A 19,919-nucleotide genomic window follows, 5' to 3' on the forward strand; every position below is an offset into this window, starting at 1 on the left:
TTTGCAGTTTTAATTTATCATTGGACTTGTGACAGTTTTATCCTGTGGCCTCTGGTGCCTCAGACAGAATGCCTGAAGTGTGGTTTGTGAGCACATAAAATAATTTTAAAATATTCACAGACATGACTGGTTTTCACAATAAGCTGATTTTCTGCTCATAGTTGGTACTTTCAGGATCTTAGGCAGAGATTTGTGTAGAGAAATGGCACATGTTACGTCAGTAAAATTGTTGAAAGTTTTGATTTTTATAAAAATAAAAAGGTGGTGGCTGTTCTTCCTTATGCAGATTTTTGGCCATGTTGCTAGAAATTGTTGGATTGGTAGAGTTATCTGAGGCTATGAACGCTTAATGGTACAGAGAAATACACAACCAATAACACACTTCTGAAGCAGGTTTCTTTGGTAGCAGCAAGGATGGAAGGAATTGTCTTCTGCCTCCCCATCAGCGCACCTGCAGCCTACTTTAAGCACAGTACTTGTGTCTAAGCTTCAGGTACTTGAAAAAAAAGTGCTCCAAAACCAAGTGCCCACTTCTGCGTCATATTTAATTGGGAAAGGTAAGTGCATTTGACAACTTCGATGAAATCTGTTTGCCAAACTAAAAAGTCTAGATTAAGGTCTAATAAACTTCCGTTCTGGTGGGCCTTCAGAGGCACCTAACTCCTTTTTGACACAAAAATTTTGAGACGTCTCAGTAGGATGGGGGCAGCTGGGCAGAGCTGTTTATCTTTAGACCTTGTCCTTGGGGGATAGTAGGGGTATCTGACCTTATGCTAATGGCACATCTTAGAGTTGTCCTGGAGCCGTTCCTCCAAGTACTTTGCGGATTGGTTGACCTCAAAGCTCATAGAGCTAAAATCAGCTCCCAGATAGTTCATGCCTATGGTGCAGTGCATGGAGTTCTGGCTCAAAAGAGGAATCTGCCCTTGGAGATTTAAAAACAGCCCTTTTGTTATGAATTTTTGCCATAGCCTTTGTTTTCCTGCCTTGAGGCTGTACAAATCAACTGTCATTAAGGGACAGCTAAACTAGTCAGGAGATGAGAGTGAGGAGATGAAAAAATGAAGCACAAGTACTCCCATCAGCAGGTTTACGATGTTTCTTGTTAAATTCCTCATATGGGATAGTCTGCATTTGGAGATACACCCTTTCCTTTGAATAAGATATTTTTTTCTTTTTAATGCCTAGGAAGCAACCACCACATTCTGGTGCTCTTGCAAGAAATGGTGTGTGGCACCTTATAAACAAAACAAAGAAGAGATAAGAACAACAATACTCATTACTGGGTGGTTTTTGTTTGTTTATTGGTTTTTTTGGGGTGGTGATTTTCTTTTGGTTTTGTTTTTGGGTTTTTTTTGTTTTTATCTCTATTGTAGAGCTTATTATTTTGTGATTATCTGTGGTACAGAGACCAGAGGGGTTTAGATGCAGTGGGACGATGGAGGAATAAAACAACTATTATAGATGTGTCTAACTAAGAATTAATCCTGAATCATACTCTCTGGAGGGATCAACTGGTTTACATAAGAAACCACCGTGCAGAATGTGCTAAATATAGGTAACTCTTGCCTTAAAGAGCTTAATGTCCCCAACAGACAGAGAGAATAAGGGGCAAAGAGAAGCTTTGGAAATTAGACGTTTTGAAATACTGAGTCACCATGAATTTATTCTGTACTGAAGATGATTTCTGCTCTCCCATTTGCCTGTTTTTCTTCAGTAGAGACGTGCAAGCTACCTCAGGCAGGTCTGCAAGTCTTAACTTCCTTTCTGCTCCTTTACAGGAGAAGCTGTGATAGGAGCCAGGCAATTAGACTATGAAAAATACAGAGCCACTATTATGGAAGTGTGTTTTGTACAGTGTAAAACCAGCCTTACTGTCAGGCCAGAGCTAAGAGGGAAATCTGCAGTAAAACAGCTGGCAGTGTTGATCAGTCATCATGTTCCCTGAGTTCCCAAAAAATGCAGAATGTGGAGCTACAAGTTAGCACTGCCAGCCATGCCCAGCTGCAATCTGGGAGGTATAAATCGGCAACCTCCAGACTCAGAATCAAGGTATCAAGGGACTAATTTGAGGACTAACACAACTCAGTGACTGTCTGCAGAAAAGTTAGCCTCAGGAAGGACAGATCAGTGAGGCAGCAGAATGGAAGCTGATTAAATACAGTTCCTAAAAGGATGTGAAGGTGGCTGAAACCAAGTTTGCTTCATTCATACAAGTGAGACCTGCTAAAACTTTCTTTGTTTTTTCATTTATTTACTTGTGGCAGGCCAAATCGGACTGCAAGGGGAAGGGAGCAGCAGTATTGTTTTCTATTCAGTTAATCCTTTTTACTGAGTCCTGCTACTGCAGCCAGTTATCTGTATACCTTCAAGCAAAATGGGGATTTAAACATCAAAGTACTAATTTAAATTCTAGAGGACAATCATTATGGAGTCATCAAACCTTCCAGCAATTGTAGTTGTTTCTTCTTTGCTCTAAACCTTATCCTGCACTCTCAGACACTGCAGCAGCCTCTGAAGCCAGCTGGAGCTCCAACCAGGATGAAGCTCTGTGTAGCACAATCAGTCCTTCGCACAAGGGCACAAATCTAAACTGCTGCTTAGCCTTTTGACCAGGCCAATAACTTGGTGTTTAGTTCAAATTAATTTAAAACTTGAAATCTTTGGGGGTCCTGTTTGGCCTCTGAAAAGTTTCTTGTCCTACTGACAGAACAAGTTAATCCTCGTATTTCTCGTGGAAACTGCTGTTGTGGCCGAGAGCCCAGGGAGCGAGAAATGCCATGAGGCTGTGCAGGCAACGCAGCAGTGTCAGCTCATACCTCTGCAGGTCACACCATGGAATCAAGCACATCCTTCAGCCAGGGCTTCGCATGCCTGGGGTTACTTCTTAAGCCAAGTCAGAAAATGTTCTGTGGGTTTTGTCTTCTAGTGTTTGTTTTTAAGGGCCACAGGTAATGTATGTTATCACCCTAATATTAGAAGTATCTCAGTTATTAAAAGGCTGAGAATGGGCTGCTCCCAGATAATATCCAAACAGTGACTTTTGGCTTCTGCTCCCCACTGGAGAGGTGAAAACACTCGTCTGCTGAGGAGCACCGTTTGAGTCCTCTGTTGTTGCAAAATCATCAGATGCATTCAAACCTCTCTTTTGGTTCTGAATGGATCCTGGTTTGTGTGAGCATGTTCCTTCCTGAAAAGTACTTGGAAAATAATCTATATGACCATATTCAGCCTCCAAGCCCCACAGCACTTGCTTTTCACTAAAGTGGTAAGTTTTTAAAATCTGTCTCTGACTGTCTGACTATATGAGGGAAGCTTCTTAGTCACGAGAGCAGAAAAATAACATTGAATTGTCAATACCATAAATAAATCAGTATTTGCTCTCATATATAAATCTGTACATATTTAAGCATGAGCATTTGTACATGGCAAAACCATTCCATAGACAGTCATATGAATGAAACACAATCCATGGGCATTTTCATGGGTGCTGAAAAACGAGGTGTAGGCATGTTTGAACTGAGTGCCTGTTGCAGGTTCAAATTTATGCTTGTAGATGCGGTCCTGGTAGCAGCCAGCTGTCCCGGGTGTGGACTTTAGCTCAGGAAGGATGATCAAAACATGCCAAGATCTAAGATGAGAACGTACTGTACAGCTCACTGTCCAATTGCTGAGGGCCTTTTTTTGATCTTAAAGTTTATTTTGCTGCTGATTTTAACTTTCCTAGCAAAACTACCTGTCACTAAGATATTTCTTCTAAAAACTGTGTATTGCTCACCTTTCTCATCCTCACTGCCTGGAAGAACACTTACCTCTATGAGCATGTAGAAGGAGAGCAGTGTGATCCCAAGGTTATACACAATGAGGTGAGCCCTGAGAGAGAAAGGAGGCCTGTTCTTCATGAACATTTTGCCCAGCCATATGCAGAGTAGATATGCTCCAGTAAGGAAAAATGTGGGAAGGTAAGAGTCCAAAAGGAACCATCCTCTAACTCTGGTATCTAAAAAAAATCACACAGAGCAGGCAATTAAGAAGGCTGTGGTAAAGTATTGCTAAAGTAAGTCAGAATACATCATGCAAAATTCTGCTTAAAAGCGTGAGAGGTAATCTGCCATGCTTTGCTCACAAGAGCTATTCATTCACTTCACCTCACCAAAATTGCATGTGATTTCAGAGAATGTGGGCTGAAAACTGCGTGGAATTTCCTAATAATTTAAGGTCATTTAAATCACCTCATTTTAATAGTAAAGAGAAAATGGAAAAAACTCCATTCTTATAGGCTTAAAAATTTAATCTAATGTTTTAACTTAGTATTTATTTAAATCCTATCTTAATCTGCTCAATGGAAAATTTGCAGATAGTGTTAAATACAAAATATGCATGTAATATTGCCAGGTCATATGTTATTTTAATTCTGTACTTACCATGGAGGTAGGAAGGTATATAACATTTGCTAGAAAATATTTATACATGGGGAGGACGCTTCCAAAACATTAAATACGAAAAGCAAGTGGCAAACATGTACTTTGATGGTTATCAAAGATCTTTGTCTGGGCAAGGGCTTGCTTTCTCACAGTTTCTGTCCTACTTGCCTGGTCCTAAAATGAAATATTAAGGTCAAATCCTGCTTGCCTTATTCACACAAGTAATCCCATTGGCAGTAATCAGATAGTTCAGTGTATATGAGCAAAGCCTAATCCTAGATGCCAATCTGGAGGCACAACTTTGTTGTCATATGAGCAACTGTATGTCAAGAGCAAAAGGAGTGTGCTTTCTTTTCTTTTTTTTTCCCCCATGATGGAGCAAAATCTAGACTTAATTTCCCACAGCAACAATATTCAGCCATTTATCTGTGAAAAGAACAAGGGGGCATCATGGCTAGTTTTCAGAAAATTTAAATCTGTCACGACTTCTGAAGTAAGTGAAGAAAGAAGTCAGTGAGAAGTAAGTGAAGAAAGAAGTCAGTGAGGAGCTATTGTGCAGGTCACACAGAAAGTAGTTCTTTTTGCTTTTAGGAAGATGTTTTTGCTCTTAGAAAATGTTTTAAATTACTTAGTTTATTTTACAAAGAACCAAGATTATGTTAAAAATTGTAAAAGAAAGGGTATTCACAGTGCATGAAAAAAATATTTTACTGTTTTTCTGCCTCTGTTGAATTTGGGAAGGACTGGTCAATGGATGACACACAAAGCAAATGTGCCCAAGCATTTAACAATTGATTACAATTTTGCTGTACTGTGTTCTTTCTAACTATTCTTTCCTTAGGAGTATATGCATACAGGTATATGTAAAGTGAAATTTTAAATGTGTTAGAGTAACCTACTTATGAACCAGGCTATGAACATCAGCTTTCTTTTTCATTACACTCTTCCTCCACTTCTCCCCTTGCTTCCATGGCAGTGGCTGTAACATTCATCTGTTGAATTTGGATTCCACGAGGGATGTTAGCTCTTTCACTGGAAAGACTTTCAACCAGGCCCACACTACCATGGAAGTCCAATGTTCTCCTGGGTTTGACTCCCCATTTTGGACTCCCAAAAACCTCTAGGAGTAGAGAGGTGTGGGTAGTCACAACAGCACAACTGCCTACTACAAAGCACAAAATCCATCCTTATAGGGTAGCCTTGCTTTGCCGTGCATTACCAATCTACAACACCTCTTTTCTGTCTTTGGATCTCAGTTCTTATTAGGATCACCTCAGTGTGATAATAAAACCCTTCCAATACCCTCTTAAAGCTCACAAGCCATGTCTGAAACTGTGGAATGAATGTTTTTGAGGTGATTCTACTCCCAAGTTGGCTCTTAACAGTATTGAGTCATAGGACAGGTAAAGGTTGTGCATGTACGTGTTGATGTTTTAGGAGTATATGTTTTAGGACCATAAGGATTTCATTTATTTAATTGGTATCCTAAATGAAGATGTAGAAAGCAGTCGTCAGCAAGACTGCTATCTAAGGAAAGGTCTCCCATCCAAGGATTGCAACACTTGGTGCATAAAAGTTATATGCAAAAATGCCAACTGGCATTAGTAGATGGCGGAACTGCATGTTTGCTCAAAGAGGAAAAGTACTTGGAAGAGTTCAGAATACAAACTAAACTAAACAGAATTAAATTCTGCCACAGGATGATCTCAGAAAGTTCCATATTGCTCTGAGTGGCCACAAGCATGGGGGCTGATCCATACAAAAGCACAACTAGTGTGCTTGTTCAGGTCACCATGTTAAGTATTTTTAAGTTCTGTACTATTTCAGATTCAAGAGAAACTGTTAAAACATGTAGCCTTCCTGATCATTGTCCACCATGACCTCAATACCTTGAAGTGTAAGACAGTTACTGGAAGAGAGTGGTTTATAAACAGCAGCCAAGGAATGTGACTGTTCTGTTTCCACTTCCGCTTATCCCTGAATGACAAGAGGAGGGAGGATTTTATATGTCAGGAAGCGGGAGGAAAGGGAATGTATTTCAAAAGAAGTTATCAGAAGAAGGAGAGATGAAAAGTATTTCTGTTAACTGACAGTTAAATAAATCTCTGTGTTCAAGTACTGTAAAAGTATGCTGTCAATAGCAGAAAGGATTATTTTTACAATATTGAACTTGTACAGCATCTGAGATTGAGACCAAAGCAGTGAATAAAGCCACAGTGGGAAAGCACTGGACTACAGTACGGGAAGGAGCAGGTGCCCACAAGCTCTGATCACTCTGTGAATAGGCTCATTCACAGTCACTGGCCATGATGTGCCAAACCCTTGGGGTGAAATCTTGGCTCCTTTGAAATGAGTGGCAGGCCTCCCAGGCTCTTTAAAGGTATCAGGCTTTTATCAATGAGGTTTAGAAACATTTTGATTCAAGTTTCTGTTTGATTCAAGTTGGCCAGTTGGTGTCTGAGTAGATTCAGACCTTTTTAGGTGCAGAGTAGATGGTTTTGCACCAGTGCCTTGCTACAGATCATACTCTATTGAGGGGAAGTGCTTATTACTTTATCATAACTTTAATAAAATATATCTCTTCTTGATTACCTCTGTTTCTTTCACAAGGAACCAGTTAACTAGATTTACCTCCTGCAATTCAGTACTCCTTAATTTTCATAATACCAAACAATACTCTGCAGATGAAGGTGACTCTGGAAAAATGACCCCTTACAGAACAATCAAGCTATTTCACTCATTCTCGATTTGCCTTGAGCCTACGAACAATATCAAAGAACAAATTTAGAGATGCAACTGGTGGGCATCTATATGGCTTCTATTCCCTGACCCAAAGGACTTCATCTGCTACTTCAAAAGCAAACATTGAGGTAAATCTGCATGCAAAACCCAGCTGATACCAGTGAATGAAGGTACAAAATATGACTATGTATATAAAATCTATCCTTTTAAGTCACCTTGCTGCTATACGAATTGGATATTGTAGAGGAAAATTGGTGGATAGAAAGAAGGGGAATGGTTTGTGGGTTTAGATGTTTGGGGAAGCTCCCAAATTCATTAGATATTCATCTGTGAAGTCATTCAATTGAAAACTGTTTACAGTTTATTGTGAATTATTTATGTGAATTATTTATATGAATTATTTATGTGTATGAACACACTGGAGGGAGCTATGTTATTCACAAAATGTATGATGCTGTGTCATTTTACCACCAGTTAAATGAAAGATCAGAGTGAAGAGGCATGGGCATGGACAAACAAATGCTATCTCCAGCACTGTTGTCTGGAGAAGGATGGTGATGTACTTGGCAAGCAATACAAATAATACTTGTTTAATTGAAGGGCTTTCTAAAAGCCCAAAGGGATCTGTGTGCTATTCTGAATTGGATTAACTACAGTTCATTCCTTCAGACAATTTGTCTGGACCAATAAGAAAAGAGGAATGAAAGAGAATATCATGGCCATTTGGGGAAAAAGCAAAAACAAAAACAAAACCAAAAACCACAAACAAACGAACAAACAAAAACAAAAAAACCCAACCAAACAAAAAAAATTCACAAAACAAAACAAAACAAAAAACCACCACCAACAACAAAAAAAGTAGTACTTTTATTCTTCTGATTACATTTCTTTGTTAATATTAAGATGTACTATTGTATAAGCCATTAATTAAACCTATTCTGTTTTAACCACTTCTGCTGCTGTTCCCAAGCTCTTCAGTGTTTCTTCACTGGAAATCTTTCTTTTAAACTTCATATCTACTGAAGAGAGGACGAAAAAGATTTTGTGGCCATCCAGCCAGCTATGAAAAATGAGAATTTCTTGGTTTTACGAACACAATATCTTTCCCTTTTCCTTCTAATTAAGCAAGAATTATTTCTGGGACATGGAGGACATTACTTCAACAAATCAGGAATCCATAACAATATGTCCATCCACATGAGCAGCTGTTCCAGATTTAACCATGGGAAAAAGTTTGCAAGCCAATTCCTGAAGTAGAATGTTTAAATCCAGCCCTATCAACAGCAAGGTGGCCTTGCAGGGACCTTCTCTGAAGACTGTGTTGTCTAAGCTCCTGCCTCACCCCTTCCCTTTATTTGCTCGGCTCTCTTAGCCCTGACTTTGATGCTCCATCCTCATCTGCAGTCCTATTTCAGGTTTGGGTGTTTCTTGCCATTACTTGTTTCAGTCCTAACAAAGCACGAGGAACCTCCAAGCTACAGTTATTTAGGTTATTCTTGTCCAAACTATGCCAGAAAGCAATAAGGGGAAGTTGACAAATGCATCTGTTCTTCTATCCAGTCTACTGGTTTATTGAAATTTTGGATGTGATCCTGAAGGCAATTTAATAAGTAGCTGGACCGAACAAACTGGATTATGAATAAGAATCGGTCCCAAAACAGATTTTCCACTTTCCAAAAGATCCAGTCTTTCAGGTTTTTATTCCACATTAGGATGTAAAATTGAATTCCTTTGATATTCTCAGAAACAAAGGAATCCCAAATCTAGTGACTTTTCTTTAAGCTTAAAAAAATTTTTAAAAATTGTGTGTCATTTCTTCTTCAGCTTCAGTATAATCTATGATTGGTTTTAAATTATATTACAGATAATATTATGTCAAATACTCCAAATAAAAATCTATTTGCTTTTTATAATTGTAGTGCATTGATAGATTTCCTACCACAATGGTGTGTTCCTGCAAATACTGTGATTCTGCCTGGTTTACATTTTCAATGATAGAAGATTAATTAGAATTTTTTTGAGTGGTAATCTGTAAAGGTGTTATTTTCTAAATTGGAAATGGAAGTGGAGCAGCTTACCTCGAGGTCCAAACATATAGTCCACAAACGCATTTACTTCCCGGTCAAAAGCTTTCAGGGTCTCCTAAAAAATATGGAAAAGAATATGTGACAAAGACATTATCTCATAGCTCACATAGAGAATACATTTAAGAAAAAATCTCCAATAAACTAGTAAAAAATATGTAATGCACAAGTATTTCCAAATTACTCAACATCATGTATACTGAAAAAAATAACAAACCTTCTTAAAAATTAATTTAGGGCAGATTGTGGTCTAGATAACGGTAGAAGCCTTGTTACTGGAAACTGCCCAAACCAGAACTCTTTAAGAAGACAAATTAAGGTTTTGCAAATGAAAAACAGCAAGTATCACAGTAAAGCCATCTGTGGTGGATGTAGTTTTCACCCTAATAAAGATGCTTCTGTGTTTTGTTATGTTTCCTCAACTGAATTGTTTTGTTTTGCAGAGAGGAGCTGGCCATTCCTTTGGTATGCTTCACAAAACTGCCTGGTTGCAACCAGCCTAGTGACAGCACATCAACTGAGTATCTCGATGCTTTACGCTTAAAGAAGGAAATTTTTGAGGTGAGCCAACTGAGATTTATCTAAGTCCGTCCCCAAGTTCCTAAAAAAAAAGTCTACAGAAGAACCTAGAGCTCCAGCAATGAAGTTCAGCCCATGTAGGGTGGCAGGAAGGGCAGGGTTACATTACAGAGGTATTGTGTTTTGAGGTCTAAGTCAATGAAGCTGCTAAGCTGACAGTTTTAGCAAATTTGTGTCTCTTTGTGACTGAGTTGGGAGCTAAGCCATGACCAACACAGACCTTCCCTCAGTTGGATTTGTGACCTCTACAAAACATTTCTTTCCAGACTCCAGTGCTGAGCAGTGGCTTCCTGCATGCTGTTGCCTGAACAACTCTTTGCCACAACCTGAGGTCAGCCAGGTTCTTCCTCTCTTCCTCCCAACAGTGCCCTACTGTGCTCAATGAATTAATTTCAGCACTGAGCAAATGCAGCCAAGATGAGGAGAGAGACACAAAGTGAGCATTTCTGCAGGGCAATGGGCTGTGGGTGCTTTTGAATGCCAGGTATCTCCACAACAACCTGGACTGCAGACACCATTAGCAGATTTGCCCATGAAGAACCATATTTGCACCCTGGAAGGTCCATCCCTGGTCTCTGCATTCCTTTGCAAGGACTGGGTTGTGGTCTGAACAAAGACAAGTTCCTGGCACTTCCAAGCCCCTTCCTTCTGTTTCTTCCACTCTTACGTTTTGATCCTTGGGTTGTTCAAAGTGGACAGATTTTATGTGAATATGTGGCACCAAAAGGTTTTGCAGCATCCTAGGCTGTAAACATCTGTCTCTGCAAGACGCTGCTCCATTTATCTTATCTTAAAGTAAAACCCAGCAAAACCCCCAAAACTATAAGTATATATTATTTTTTAGAACAAAAAAATAAAGGACTTGCTCAAAAGGAAGAGCATGAAACCAATGACTCATGATACAAAAAGATTTCTCATACTTTGCAGCACCGAGGACACTACTTTAGCCTTTAGGAAAGTGTCCTGGATACTGCCCCTAGGGAAAGGCATTTTCTGAATTTCAAACAATTTCCTTAGCAGCCTAACGATGGCTTCTGTTACAGGAGGTGACTCAGTTTCCAGGTTCCAGACTTGGGCAAACAGTCTGCTGCCATTTTTACATCCTCAAGCTATGCAGTTGCTCTGCTGTTATTTCACGATGAAGACACTGCTGTTTGGGAAATGCTGTGATGTGCCCACCTGCTTCAGCTATTTGAAACAGAGCTACTCCTGTGCTTGATGGTTTTGTGGTTAGACTTAACAGACTGCTTTGTTAAAAATACTGTAATGGATTCAAGTGAGTTGTAGGAATGAGTATACAAAGCTACCTGCTTTCATGCTTACAGTATATAAACAAATCATACATGTCAAGAACAAAGTAAAAAAGTAAAAAAAAGTATATTCCTTTCATATTAAAATATTGTAGAGAAAACTACTCTCAGTTGCATTGAAATTGAAATCAGTGCATCTAGCACTTAGATGGAGGAATTCAAGTATTAAAAAAGAAAGAGCAGAAGGAAGATGTTAAAGAAAAAAAAGGAATCATAGAATTGTTTCAGTTGGAAAGGACCTTCTAGGTCATTGAGTACAACCATTAACCCCACACTGCCGAGTTCACTACTAGACCATGTCCCTACATACATTTACATGTCTTTTAAATACCGCCAGGGATAGTGGCAAAACCATTTACCTGGGTAGCCTGTGCTTGACAACCCTTCCAGTGAAGAAATTTTTCCTAATACTCAGTCTAAATCTCCTCTGACACAACTTGAGGCCATTTCCTCTTGTCCTGTTGCTTGTTACCTAGGAGAAGAGACTGACCCCCCCCTTGCTACAACCTCCTTTCACGTAGCTGTAAAGAACAAAGTCTCCCTTGAGTTTCCTTTTCTCCAGGCTAAACAACCCCAGCTCCTTCTGCTGTTCCTCATCAGACTTATGCTCCAGACACTTCCCCAGTTTTGTTGCCGTTCTCTGGGCACACTCCGGCATCTCAATGTCATTCTTGTAGTGAGGGACCCAAAACTGAACACAGGATTTGAGGTGTGGCCTCACCAGTGCCAAGTACAGGAGGACAATCACTGACCTAGTTCTGCTGGCCAGACTATTGGTGATACAAGCCATGATGCCTTTGGCCTTCTTGGCCACCTGGGCTCACTGCTGGCTCTCGTTCAGCCAGCTGTCGACCAGTCTAGGTCCTTTTCCGCTGGGCAGCTTTCCAGTCACTCTGCCCCAAGCCTGCAAACTGCATGGGCCTTGTTGAACCCCATACCATCGGCCTCAGCCCATCGATTCAGGCCTCTCAGATCCCCCTGCAGAGCCCTCCTGCCCACAAGCAGATCAACACTCCCACCCAACTTGGTGTCATCTGCAAAATACAGCAAGACTCCTTTTTGCATAGGTTACTGTTTTAATTGATCCAACTTGTGACAGTTGACCTCTTACACCTGGCTAGGATGAGCAGACAGCGTGCTGAGTAGATGAGCACTTCTGAAGTGAAATCTACCTCCTCATAAGTGTGCTTAAATGACACAGTGGGGACTTGCACCAGCTGACAGCCCTGATCCCATCTACTTAAATTAGCACTATAATTCAGTGCCTGGTTTACTTTTTTTCATAATTGGAGATTACAAATTTTTCTAGGAGGTACCACAGAGAAACAAATAAACTTCTTAAGAATGTCCCAGACTTAGCCTCTCTTTCAATTTTTTTACAACTTATCTTAGTTTAAGGGAAGAAAAATAGAGATTTACAAGATAGTGATTTGCAAGATTGTTAAAGAAAATACATTTGTTTATATACCTAGTACTAGTGTTAATAGTTTGGAAAAGAATAGTTCTTACTTTAAAAAGGGTAGGTAATTTTGTATAAGCAGTCTTGTCACCTTCTTGTCAACATTGCTACAAGAGTCTATACTGTATTTCTGGAGTTTAGAATATGTCCTTAATAGCCCCTGTGGGCAGATCAGATGTAAATGTGTTGCTCAACATGATCTGTCATATTGCTAAAGAAAAGCAAATAAAACCAGTCTGAACAAATTTACATGCTCAGACAACTCACTTCTCTCTGGCAAATCACTGTAATAGCCTTTATCAATGAAGGTATTTGGGTTACAAGGCTAAAGATTATCATGTCTCTTATGATGTTTCTTCTTTTGTACAGGACATTGCCCTGGGCATTAGCAATGCTAGCATTTTGGCAGGATTTTGGACAGATTTGTGGAAGATCTATTTACCCAAAATTATAAGAAAGACATTAGGTTGTCTGAGCAAATCAAATCACCCAAATGGAAAGATGGGGAGGGAGCATAATGCCAATGGTGATAAAGCAACAGAGTTTCAGTATTTTTGCACAGAAATGTAAATAGGTGAATAAGTAGCACAGTGCACGTAAGTGAATTAATATTTTATGCTACTGCACTTGAAACATAATTTCAAAGTCATCAGGTATGTAAAAAATATATCAGTTCTTGTTCTATGTTTATATATCTTTGTTAGTGTTGGTCTTCATTGAGAGACCGATGTCTACTGGTTTTCTAGTCGTTTTAGTAAAAGTAGTATGACCTATGTAAAAATTAGGTAACAGCTATCTAAACAGTGCAAATATCAAAACACCTTTGATTTGTCCAAAATACCTCTGATTTCTCAAAATACCAACATTCTGTTATTAGGTATTGTCTACTGCCCACTGAAAAGACTGCTTCAAGTGATTTAAGTTTCTCTTTATATAGCTCTAAAAACCAGGCTATCTGGATCCAATGGAAACACAAAAAAGCTTTCTGAAATAAACTTCCTACAGATGCGTAAACTGCATTCAATCTCATTTATGCTGTCTGGAAACCATTTGTATTACTGTTTTTTATTTTTTCATTCAAAAGCCTTACATGTCATTCAGTGTCTCAAAAATCCAAGACAATGGGTTACTTGTTCTTATACAGCTACACAGAAATCACAATACTCTGTACAAAACGAGATCTCATTTTAGGCTTCAAAGAAAAAATGGAAGTGGGTGCCAGCCTCTGCTCTCCAATACAGCTTCTGGAAGCAACTGTAATATTTTAAACAACCCTGATAGAAAATATATACAATATATACAATTTTTATTATTTCAATGGCGTTTTTTCCTTAATTTCCTGAAGAGTTCTGCTCTGTAAATAGTCAGCGACTGAGAAGTACTCGAATTATTCCGAATTTACCAGCACTTTTAAAGAAACTGATTTTAGATGCCTGCCTGCACATGTTTAAATATACAAATATTAAAGAAGTTTTCAGAAACTGTAGCGTTGGCTCCAGAATGGCTGAAATAGTGGATGAAATGAAGCAGAGGGAACTCAAAGTAAAACCTAGAATTGCTTATAAAAGAAATTGTTTATCTTTTTATTGCTTGGAGCATTTAAAATTACTCTGGAACAAAGATGTACGACAGGGGACAATTCTCCACCACAGATTGCTTCAGACAACCCTTAAGGTTTTCGTCATCTTTATTGCTAGTGATTTTTGTGTTACATCTGTAGGGTAAATATGTGTAAAAATATCTCTAAAGAAAGCACCTGTTCATGAATTATTATACACAAACTGCAGCAAGAAAGTTCTCCTAGTGGACTGAGTCTGGAAATGTGCCTGTATAATACGCGAAAAATGTTTCATAATGCTCCTATTTTGCAGAAAATGGTCAAGAACAGCTAAGAAAAAGAACTACAGGTGACTCCATCTAAATATATAGTAATTCTTTTAGAATTTCAAGAAAAGAGAGATGTGTATCTTTGTTTTGGAAATGCAAATTGTGTAATACCTTTTAATGTAACACAAAAATATCTGAAAATATGGTATGGTGGAAGAAAAAACAAAAAACAAAAGAAAGCTGTTCTAGCTTTAGCACAGAAAAGAAAAAATGAATGGCCTTTGCATGCTTCTTTTCTCTTCCTATTTCTTCTAAAGGCTTTCACAATAAACTGTAAGCATTCCAGGAAAGAAAGATGTTCTTACTGTGGTCAGTAAATTATGTTAAAGATTTCAAAAGTAGCTTTGAAGATAACACAGAATAGAACTATTTATATTTTAGAAATACATAGTATTTCTAAAAGATTTCAGTGAGACCCATGTCTGATCTGAAAACAATTTATTTGATTTTCAGTGTTTTTCACCCAGATCATATTTTATTCCTATTAATTTTTCATACCATGCAATATATGATTCATTCCATGGCTAAAGCTTGCATACATATATGCAAATGTATGGATATTTTCCAATAGATATTATCAAATGTAGCATTTTTTGTGACAAAAAGGACAATATCTTTGCAGCTGACAGTTATTTTTGCATGTGTTTGGAAAAGACTGACTGCAGGTTGGCATCCTATGTGAGGCTGGTAGCTTCCAGGTCTGACAGAGCAAATTGGTGGGGGAACTGAAGCATCAAATAGGCTGGTTTTCTCTAGAGGGAATTGAGAACAGCTGTTTGAACAAGGATTACAGCCAGAAGTGCTGAACACCTTCTCTTGCACTGATTTAGTCGCTGAAGACAGAGATGAGTTGATGAAGGTGTTACTGAGAGTGAAAAGATAAGGGAAAGGAAAGGGAGCCTTGCTGGTTTTCCCTCAGTAGCTGCTCAGGTTACACGACCTGCAAGAAAATGCAGTTTTCAGTGGATTCCACAACAAGAAGACTGGCTAGCAATTTCTGATATGAAAAATGAATGGAAGGATGTGAAGTTTGGTAAACATGGAAAGACACAGCTAAATGTAGCCAGAGATTTTATCTTCAAAAGTTATGGCATTTGGGCTGTCTAGGTGGCTTGATTTAAGGTTCTGTTACCTTATTGCTGTTCAGAGGAATTTTACCACAGAGTTCAGCAGTGCCTGCTGAGAAGCAGGAGGCTGGCAGCAGTATTTGCACCAAACCCGAAGCAGAACATTTGACTGATTTGATTGCCTAAGTTACCAGCAGCATGCTAAAAGACGCTACTTACATGGGCAAACTGAATTTCTTTAATTTCGTCTTCATTTTTAGTTCTGTGTTCTCTCTACTCAAACAGATTTTGCAAGGAAGAGTTAAATCTTCAAAGAGGTCTGGAGCATAGTGTTGTGGTTCATGATGCTGAAGTGTCTTGAGCTGTGTGGTCCCAAGTGAGATGTGTAAGCTCACTATTCAAGGCACAAGACCTGGCTACCTGACTTCCTGCTGCTCCGTGCAGACATGCACTTGGAGAGGGCACAGGAGCTCCCTTTCTGGAGGGTGGTAACTAAGCAGCTGTGGCTGCCTGCCTCTGCTTGCAACGCACAGCCAGAAAGTGTTTCCGAAGCTGGGTACCTACACAAGTATTTCCCCTTGCGAACACAGACAAGATAAGAAAGTGGTACCAGGATACAAGCAGCAGCCAGCATGCTAGGTGTGCCTGGGACACCAGCATTCACACCTACTCTCTGTTTAATCTGTCAGTGGACTTTCAGCCTGTATTCTGAATCTGCCCTGAGCCTTAGACTAGCAGTTAACTTCAGAATTTATTTCTTCAACTACAGCTTGTCTCCTTAAGAAATACTTTAGTATATGTCTGAGCAGGGACTAGAATCCAGATGTTGAGATGAATGACTTTGGTTCCAATTTTTCCCTTTTCTTTGATACTGGTGATGTCTGACTACTCTCAAAAATTTAGAGGGATGTGTCAGCCCAAGCAGTTAAGAAAGTCATAAAAAGATGTCAGATATGAGTTCAATTTAGATCGAGTAGTTTGACCTTAAAGATCATTTAGTTCCAACTTCCCTGCCATAGGCAGGAACCTTCCAGTAGACCAGGTTGCTCAAAGGGGAAAGCTTTCCTCTTGAAAATATATACCTCTGCTCTTTGGGGGGTTAGAAACTGGTGTTTTGGCAAGTATCCCTGTGGACTCCATGTGTTTCTGGTGAATAATGTCACTTTTATACAGTTCCACTTGTGCTAAAGGTACTTTCTGTGGGTGTTTCCACTCCCAAATCAGATTGGAATATTAAAGCAATAGGAACTGTGAACACAGGAAACATCCCCTGTCATTGTCCACAGTGGAGAAACACCAGAGAGTCAAAACAACAGCTCCACGGGCAGATAGAGGCTTCCACAGAAAAGAGCAAGGCCAGAAGGGACTTGGCACAGACCTCTCCTAACTTAATTCCCATTTTCTGTTAAAGCAGCTAGTGGCAGAAAGCCAACCCATCCTTCAGTATCTGTTCCTGTGTTATCTTTCCTTCTGGTGAAAGGGAAGCAGATGACTTTGACACTTCAATGTTGAGAAACTTCCACATCTTCCTCTGTGGAGTGCGAGTTTGGGTGGCCTCCATATGAGTCAGAGGACATGGCTTGCTTAACAACCCCTTCCTTCAGCATCTTGCAGCTCTTTGAGTATTATTCACAGAGAGCATTAAGAGAAACAGTGGCCTATTAAAGGCAGAGCCTTTGCCTTGCTGCCCATGTGGTACTTGCACCCACTCACACTGAGGAAGCAGAGCCCTCTGGTGAGCTTGCTCATTGCCCCCAAAACAGCACGTACATGCTTTCTGAGCTCCAAGCAAGGCTTCAGCTGGTCACCTCAGAGTGGGAGAGTGACCCAAGGAGATGAGCTGTGCTTGATCTTCCCCAAAACACGCCTGCGCCCCATCCTGCTCATGGTCATAACTGCAGCACAGGCGCACACCTCACACCAGCTGTAATGTGTCTCATCTACAGCTGTAATATCCACCCTCAGTGCTGATTTTTTTCTTGGGTTTTACAAGTGTGAATCTATAGGCAACCCGTGCTTCTGCTGCTGCAATGCTTCTCTGAAACAACAGCTTAGGGAATGATAAAATTTTCTCACACATAAGGTGGTTTTGGAAAAAGTGATAGATAACAACCCAATGCATTAAAAGGAAAAAAAAAATTTACTTTTGGACATTCCTAACACTTGCCTTTCTAAAAATTATGATACAAAATGAAGATCAAACCGTAAAAGCTTTGTGTTTATGTTTTTCTTCTCTCTTCCTAACAAAAAATACTGTGCTTTCTTTTTCTTCTCCCTCCAAAAAGACTGAGTTTTAACTCTTGATACTGTAAGGTTTCACTAAGTATCCCAGCTCTTGTGGCTCTCTGAAAATGCTAGGTTTTAGCTTTAGTGAAGTAGAATGGCAAGTTCTACCTCATACTGCCAAATTATAATACATGAAGAAAGCCCAAACATGAGCATGTACTGCTTTAGTGCAGTTGTATTTGCAGAGTGAGTTGTGCAGCATTTTACTTTGTGTAAAACTCATGAAAATGGATTGCCTGGCTTTGGGGGTTGCTGTCAGAATCAGGCACTGTGTGAGCACCTCAATTCTGTGTGGCAGGCCTTTACAAGCCGGAAACTCCAGAGAAACATTTTTCTCTCAAGCTTTTTCAGTTGTGCGTTGATGATTGGTGACTCCCATAGGAAATGGGAGTTTGAGCTGTTTTCAGCTGAGCTAACATACTCCAGACTTTTCACTTCTGGATAAATGGCACTAATATTTAGGCTCCTTCTGCTTTAGGGTTTTTTATTTTGTTTAATAAGAGGTCTATTTTCACTTGCTTTTGTAGTCCTGCTTCGTGCTAAGCCTGCTCATCCCACACATGGGAGTAAGGACCTAGGTCGAGGAATATCTGCTTTATGGATTCTGTCAGGATTCAAATAAAGTTGAAACACCATCAATACCAAAGGTGAGTAAGCACAAAGAGGCAGAAGAATTTTAATGAAAACATTGTAGATACCAGTCTTTGTTTCTGGACTATACAACCTGCTAGGAATCATAGAAAATATTAATTTCTCACATAAAATGAGGCAAGATGTATTTCACCTGTCACGCTATTGTCAGAACATATATCATTGTGAGATAAACTGCTTTTGCAAAATTAATCAGCTCTTCGGACTTTTTTTTTAAGTACAAGGAAAAGGAATTTGGAAGGTTTCTGTACTACAACTGCATGGGTTAGAATAAAAGTGGTATAAGAATCCATTAATATTTACTTGGTTTCCCAAAATCTATCCATAATTTAAGTACTTGAAAGCATTCAGTCCATTACACATTTTTCATTGCTTGATCCTGGCTGAGGGTCACAGTGTCTCCAAGATGAAAAATTCCCTTTCTGGAATCACTGCTTGCATTATTTCCCTTCCACTAATTCCAAAAAACTTTTTTTTTTTTGATCTGTTCTTTGCAATCATATTAAATAATTACTAAAATAATACATGCCAATTGCAGTGCTTAAAATAAAACTTATATGGCTTTAAAAGAAGAGTGAAAAGGAAGGGTGGCTACTGTGGCCCAATTTGCAGTATGTATCAGTTGTGTACACTCTTATTTATGTGTGTACACCATATATTTATAATCCATCCTCTTGCTTGTTATCAGAATTTCAAAATGAAACTGTTATCAAAGCAGATCACTGCAATCCTTTTAAAAGTAATCCTGCTCAATTCTACCTGCTACACGGGGGAACATCAGCTTAACTTGTAATTAAAGAAGATTTCTCTGGGGAGACCTCAGATGTGGCCTGTCAGTTCCCAAGAAAATGGTAGCAACTACTGACCTCATTTTTCCTCTGCTCTAACAGTCAGATTTAAAATGACAGAATGACCTGAGATGGAGTCAGTGATGATATGACAAGAATATACGACTGTGAGGGAATAAACAAAAAGGAAATCAGTTAAAAATGAAAGAGTAGATAAAAATTCTGCCTCCTTCTAATAGCCTGAGTGAATAAATCCATTTCTCAGGCAAAGCAACAATCCTCGGGAACTGATTCCAGCTTGAATGACAGAAAGTTCCCTCTGGAGCAGAAAGGTCTTAAAGTTACAAGCAAAGAACCCCAATGAGTTTTTTTAGAGAGAGGTTAATTTTGTTGTGGTTGTTTTCTCAATGGTCTGTTCAGCTCTTGTTGACTTTACAAGGCACTGGGAAGGCAGATCAGTGTCAGAATTAATTTTACATCAGCAAGAGGAAAGCCTGCACAGCTTAACATACCTACTTCCAAACAACTAGACTTGGGAAGGGATGCCTAGCCAAACTATGTGGTGAAGAAGCAGTATACAACTTCTCATTATATAAGAGCAAGAAAATAGGTGCACTCTGAGAAGCACAGGAAAACAATTCT

General features: G+C 39.3%; 1 protein-coding gene across 1 annotated transcript in view; it reads right to left on the minus strand.

Annotated features, from left to right (window-relative positions):
• Window positions 1-19,919, minus strand: part of ELOVL2 (ELOVL fatty acid elongase 2) — a 49,642-nt gene that overhangs the window by 16,356 nt on the left and 13,367 nt on the right. The window contains exons 2-3 of the mRNA XM_064664305.1: window positions 9,245-9,308; window positions 3,813-4,000 (exon numbers count right to left, since the gene is read on the minus strand). Of these exons, the coding sequence (XP_064520375.1) occupies window positions 3,813-4,000; window positions 9,245-9,308 (252 nt within the window). The remainder of the gene's footprint in view (window positions 1-3,812; window positions 4,001-9,244; window positions 9,309-19,919) is intronic.

Source organism: Pseudopipra pipra, chromosome 1 (genome assembly GCF_036250125.1).
Source record: "Pseudopipra pipra isolate bDixPip1 chromosome 1, bDixPip1.hap1, whole genome shotgun sequence".
Classification (NCBI taxonomy): Eukaryota; Metazoa; Chordata; class Aves; order Passeriformes; family Pipridae; genus Pseudopipra; species Pseudopipra pipra.